At 34.7% G+C, this 5,938-nt stretch overlaps 1 protein-coding gene and 1 non-coding gene across 2 annotated transcripts in view; both read left to right on the top strand.

The window, feature by feature from the left end:
* Smp_149600 (histone H4, putative) overlaps positions 1 to 1,130 on the top strand; it is a gene marked incomplete at both ends in the record, with an annotated part of 5,639 nt that extends 4,509 nt beyond the window's left edge. The window contains one exon of the mRNA XM_018790623.1: positions 846 to 1,130. Coding sequence (XP_018646136.1) covers positions 846 to 1,130 — 285 coding nt within the window. The remainder of the gene's footprint in view (positions 1 to 845) is intronic.
* A 2,326-nt stretch (positions 1,131 to 3,456) lies between these two features.
* On the top strand, positions 3,457 to 3,523 carry Smp_tRNA_02402_Gln_TTG.1.1. The gene has a single exon. It is a non-coding gene (tRNA).
* Positions 3,524 to 5,938: the final 2,415 nt, after the last annotated feature.

Here is a 5,938-nt window from a genome sequence, read left to right as displayed (position 1 = left end):
TTGACTCATGATTTCAACTATGAAAATACTGAAATCTCCACAAAAAACCCCATTCTGATCTATAATATCTTTCTGTTGATTTAACACTCAAAAACACACTATTTCAAAATGTTTGAAGGCTGTTAATAAAATTAAAAAAGTTTCGTATAATTTCGGATTAAAGCTAACACTGGAATCTAGGACCCTCATTTTGTCTTATTGTAAATCAACAACTGGATTTATCCATATCCAAGTGTTTATGTTTACAATGAGATTTGAATCCAGTATCTAAAGTGTGATCTACTAAGCCACAGATTCCAAATCACCATCGATAGGTTAAAATATAAAGTTTACTCCTATCCTCTATTTTACAGTGTTAACAAAACATTTCACTTATTCATTTCTATAAATTACTATTGTCTAGAATTATATTCTTGTTTCATCCTTTATTATTGGCCATAGTAACTTAATTAATCAATAGAGGATTGACAACAAGAATTCACATAATAAATGGAACTTAATCCGGTTTTTTTCTCATATAGAATTACACAATATGATACATTAGTTTAATCTCATACCATTTAATGTTTATGGTAATACTATAACATGAGATAAATAACCCTAATATATGTTTTGTAAATCTCTTCTTGATTCAACAAAATAAGATGACTATATTAAATAGGAATAATATATTTGTAAAATTTCAGCGAATGAATTTGAAGTAAATCCAACGTTTCATCTGGCAATCTGGTCCAAGCTTTTTCAAGGAAATATAATCAAACATCAAAATTTTCCGTCTCGTATCAATCTGCAAGTCAGTCTATCTATCGTTAAGAATCATGCCTGGTCGTGGTAAAGGTGGTAAGGGTTTGGGTAAAGGAGGAGCTAAGAGACGTCGTAAGGTTTTACGTGACATCATCCAGGGTATCACAAAGCCTGAAATCCGTCGTCTGGCTCGTGGTGGTGGTGTGAAGCGCATTTCAGGATTGATCTACGAGGAGACTCGTGGTGTACTGAAGTTGTTTCTGGAGAACGTTAGCCGTTATGCAGTCACCTACACGGAACCTGCCAAGAAGAAGACAGTAACAGCTATGGACGTTGTGTACGCTTTGAAACGCCAAGGTCGTACTTTGTACGGTTTCGGTGGTTAATTCACTAGCATGTGAGCAGTTGGCGACCTGCAACTGGTACACATGAGAACCATAATTTTGATGTTTGATTACAATTCCTTGAAAAAGCTTGGACCAGATTGCCAGGAGAAACGTTGGATGTACTTCAAATTCATTCGCTGAAATTTTACAAATATATTATTCCTATTTAATATCTTACATCAACTCGGCACTCTAATACTGTGAAACTATTTGCTCTAATTTAGTTCTTATATAAGATGACTATATTTTTCAGTACTAAATAAAGTAAACCTGCTGTAAATTTACTTAATAATTGTATTTGGCATTTCCATTACTCATATATGTATTCACATAAATACATACAAATCACACTTTACTAAATGATAGACAATCAGATATTTAGAATAAGAAATAACCTTGAACTATGATTTATCATTTTTATAATTGGTCTATAGTTGCTTAATTACTTATATCTGTTACTCCCAATGGAGCATAGACCGTCGACCAGTATTCACCGACCCACTCTGTCCTGGGCCTTCCTTTCAACTTCTGTCCAGTTGTTGTTCATTCTTCTCATGTCTGTCTCCATTTCTCGGCGTAATGTGGTCTTTGGTCTTCCTCTTCTCCTTTGACCTTCAGGATTACATGTGAGGGCTTGCCTTGTGACGCAGTTGGGTGCTTTCCTCAATGTGTGCCTTATCCACTTCCAGCGCTTCTTCCTGATTTATTTCTCCGCTGAAATCTGGTTTGTTCTCTCCTATAGTAGCTTGTTGCTGATAGTGTATAATTGGTCTATATTAAATAATAATTTCTAATACATTTAGTGTATAAATTACTAATAAAATAAATTGTAAGCATAGAAATGCGAACAGTCAAATTTTAAAAAAATTTATTCTTAGTAAACATTGACTTTTAATAGCCCTATATCTGACTCCATTTGGATCGTTTCTGATTATGATAGAAATATATATATGTCGCCAATCCTCGTATTCAATCGTCAATTTAGCTGTCGTTGGTGAATAACGGGATTAAATAAATCGAATACGAGAATGAGTTTCGAATACATATATTTCATACAATCGTTGGTCCAGACAAACGGACAAAGAAACGAAACGAAAAGAAGAGAGCGAATCGAAATGACGCGCAGTGGATGTGTATGAGCCAACTCAGTTTAATGGAGCGCTATTCGATATTTATAGTCAGATAAAAATAAGTTACAGACGTGATGAATAAGTTAAGAGATGCATCCACATACTCTCATTCAAAGTTGATAAGTGGATAATTAACAAGGTCAGAATGTGACTCAGAAAGGATGAGTAAATTGGCTTGGCTGGAAGCTAGAATAAGCTAATGTGAGCTTAACATAGCAACCGACACTACAGACTCACCATCGATATAAACACTGTGATGCAGGTACGTCCAGCTGACGAGTCCCAAATAGGACGAAACGAGCGTCCTGGATTCCACTGATAGCCACTATCCATCTTTGCACAGAACACTGTTTATTACTGTTGTTATAAATTGCTGTTGTTCACAATGCATGGACAAGAGTTTTATAACCTGCATTTAAAATAATTTAAGAAATTGTTATTATCGAAAATTTGTAGAGGTGGTTGATGTTTCCCAGATTACATCATACACTGATCTTAGTTAAATAACTATCGAAAACCAGAAAGTACAGGACAGCTGTTGTATCCTGATATGAAACTGTCCAACAACCCTAATCTACCATCTCATCGAATATAGAACCCAGGACCTTAAGTCTTGCTCTGCAGAGTTTGATTTTCAGACAACTGAACCGGCATTCATATATAGGAATAGCTTTTAAACTATTTTTAACGGATATATGTTATGGTTTGTTGTATATTCTATTTTTATTTATGATCTAACATATATACAACCTTGTGAAAACTCTAACTGTTGAACATTTTGGTCAACATCACAGATTGTTGCATACATATTTAATGTGTAAGTGTTTGAATCTTCCTGTTGTTGATGTCAAGGACTGTAATTAATCAGTCTCTTTAGCCATTTACAGAACATGTCATAGTCGCTTTGATATTGTTACTAGCTCACAAGCGTTTTGAAACAAAGTTGGATAGTGGCTAGCAACAGATTCCAGGACAATCTCTTCCTCTTATTTTAGACTTGTCCGCTGGATTTATCCTCATTCCTGCATTGATATTCACCCTGCCGATCAAAATCAGTAACTTTCATTTTAAATCCTTAACACGTTATTCACGTTAATAATTTGTACCTGATTGTTGTCGGTATAAAGAAATTTTAACAAAAGTCATTTTAAATCTAACTATAAAACGAGTTTTTATCATTGATAACAAGTAAGGACTCAGTAGCTGAGTGGATAACGCAATGGTGTTTGAAGCGAAAGGTACTGGGTTCGAGTCCCAGAGTGAACATCAACTCTGAGATGCAGGTATATCCAACTGACGAGTCCTACATTGGACGAAACGCGCATCCTGGATTCCACTGCTAGGCACTATCCATCTTTGCTTATAATGCTTGTGAATTAAGGCTATATCGAAGCAATAAGCACAGTATGCACATATGCCAATTAGAGACTGATCAGTTGCAGTCCTAACACATCAGTGGGAAGATTCAAACAAATAATACTAAGTGAATTTAAGTATACTTTTTGTTAGGGAACCATATATATTCATATTATTTGCACTGGTATATATTCTTAGGTCAACCGCATGTATATTTCATCTCATTATCCATCCCTAGTAATTAAGTGATTGACAAATACACAAGGAATGTCAAACCTACTTTAAAATCAATATACTTACGTACTTTTTAGGATTAATAAATCCCAGTTATTCATTGGTGACAGATTAGTGAATTTTGAAAGGAAGAAAATATGTAGGAAATTTTGGTTTACAGTTGACAGATGATTGATTTCATGCTGATTTTCTAAATAGTTAACCAAACGTTTTTTTTTACTTTTCATCAAAATAACAAAAAATTTTAGCAATGATAGTGAAGAAAACAAATTAAACAGTAAGGTCATATTCAGTTATTTGAATAGTTCAGTGCTTCTGTCAACTATGTAAGACTTACCTACTTACTTGCCTAATTCTGTTACCCCCAAGTGGAAGAGAACAGGCCATCTACCAGCACTCTCCATTCAACCTTTTTTAGAAACAATTTATTGTGATATTTACATGAAAACATTGAATGGATCCCTAGGCACATTTTGATGAAGTAAAGAGAGGGAATTTCACAGTTTAATTATTTAAATGCTTTATTGTATTGTAGTGTGATCTAATTATATCTATATAAGCAGTATATGACGATGGTCAGACATAGATTGTATTTTGGCAGAAGACCGATAAGGAAAAAATAGGAATGAAGAGCAATCGGTACGAAAATGCATGAACAATGGAATTAAAGAAGACGGACTGATATTTACAGAAGGAACAGTGAAGATTGAGACAATTGGTTGTTATTTTACGAATTAACTGTTCATTGTATGGTTATCAGAATTTAGTGAGAAAAACTGTAATTTGTGCTTAAACACATTTGATTATCCCCAACCGGTGTTCTGTTCACTACAGTAAGAGTAACGTTTTGGAAAGAATTCCTAAAAGATTTATTTTCCAGAAAAAGTTATAGTTATTGTCATTTACTTTACCTGATTAAATGAGTTATCTTTAAATCTTTTTTCGTGACTTGTATTTACCAACTTTATGGACCTAATTTAATGAAAAGCCTATTACTTTGATCATTTTATAAACTCGATACACAGTTTTGACCAATGACTTACTTTACTCTTGAAGTTTCTGCTTTTGAATGATATATTAAGCAAATGATGTATTACATATTGACTAAAGTGGAATATATAGACCATTGGATTCCAACACAAACGAGAACAGAAGAAATATTTAGGCTGTCCTTCTACTTTTTAATGATTTTTGACTGGTCCACTAGTTGATTCAAGATTGAATATACATTTCGTCCGAATCTACCTAGATTTCTTCGTATGTAAATGATTAAAACAGCAAAAGCTCTTGCCATCCATGAGTTGAAGCCAGGGCTGTGCATACAAAATAAGTTAATGTTATCCTAACCGTTACCTTGGACGTAAACTATTATTATTATGTTCCATATTTGAAAATATCCCCCTCTCTCTTTAATTATTCCTCTCATCTCCATGATTTTATGCAAACTTCTTTCTGATATCACTTCATTTCATTTTACCCCTATATTACCTTTGGTTATTGTAACAAAGATATTTTATTGAAATCATGAACCGATCAATTTCTGACCACCGTTGACAATCTGGAAGCACTGGACAGATGTTTCGTTCCAGTGCGGGACTCCTCAGTAGTGAGGGCCTGCGATCCCGCATGTGAGATCCGAACCCATCACCTTCGATATCGAGCGCAAGCCCTTAATCTCAAGACCATTGAACCGGTATCCAACGGTGGTAATGTCTAATTTCAACTGACCCATGATGTCGAGCGGTCATCTTCCGTCGTCTTCGGTGGGTATTTGCCTCACATCCGACACTGTTGAACTCCATCGGTCGCAGTGGGACAGAAGGTTCTGGTTTCAGACCCCTTATGTGAGATCACTGGTACACACTGTTTAGGACTCCCATGCTAGAATGAAACGGCCATCCACAGCCTCCAGGTTTTCAATGGTAGTCCAACACTGATCCGTTCATGATTTCAATGAAATTCAATAATTTACACAACCCTAAACTGAAAAAGTATTTTAATCATCTTACTTCATTCACATTATGATACGTTTTTAACTAATTGGTTTTAAAAGGCTTTCTATTTGCGCACACTTAACCTTTAATTGTT

The sequence above is a fragment of the Schistosoma mansoni genome, assembly GCF_000237925.1.
Source record: "Schistosoma mansoni, WGS project CABG00000000 data, supercontig 0049, strain Puerto Rico, whole genome shotgun sequence".
Lineage (NCBI taxonomy): Eukaryota > Metazoa > Platyhelminthes > Trematoda > Strigeidida > Schistosomatidae > Schistosoma > Schistosoma mansoni.
The sequence above is the reverse complement of the archived record's forward strand: the minus strand, read 5'-3'. Positions and strand labels throughout refer to the sequence as shown.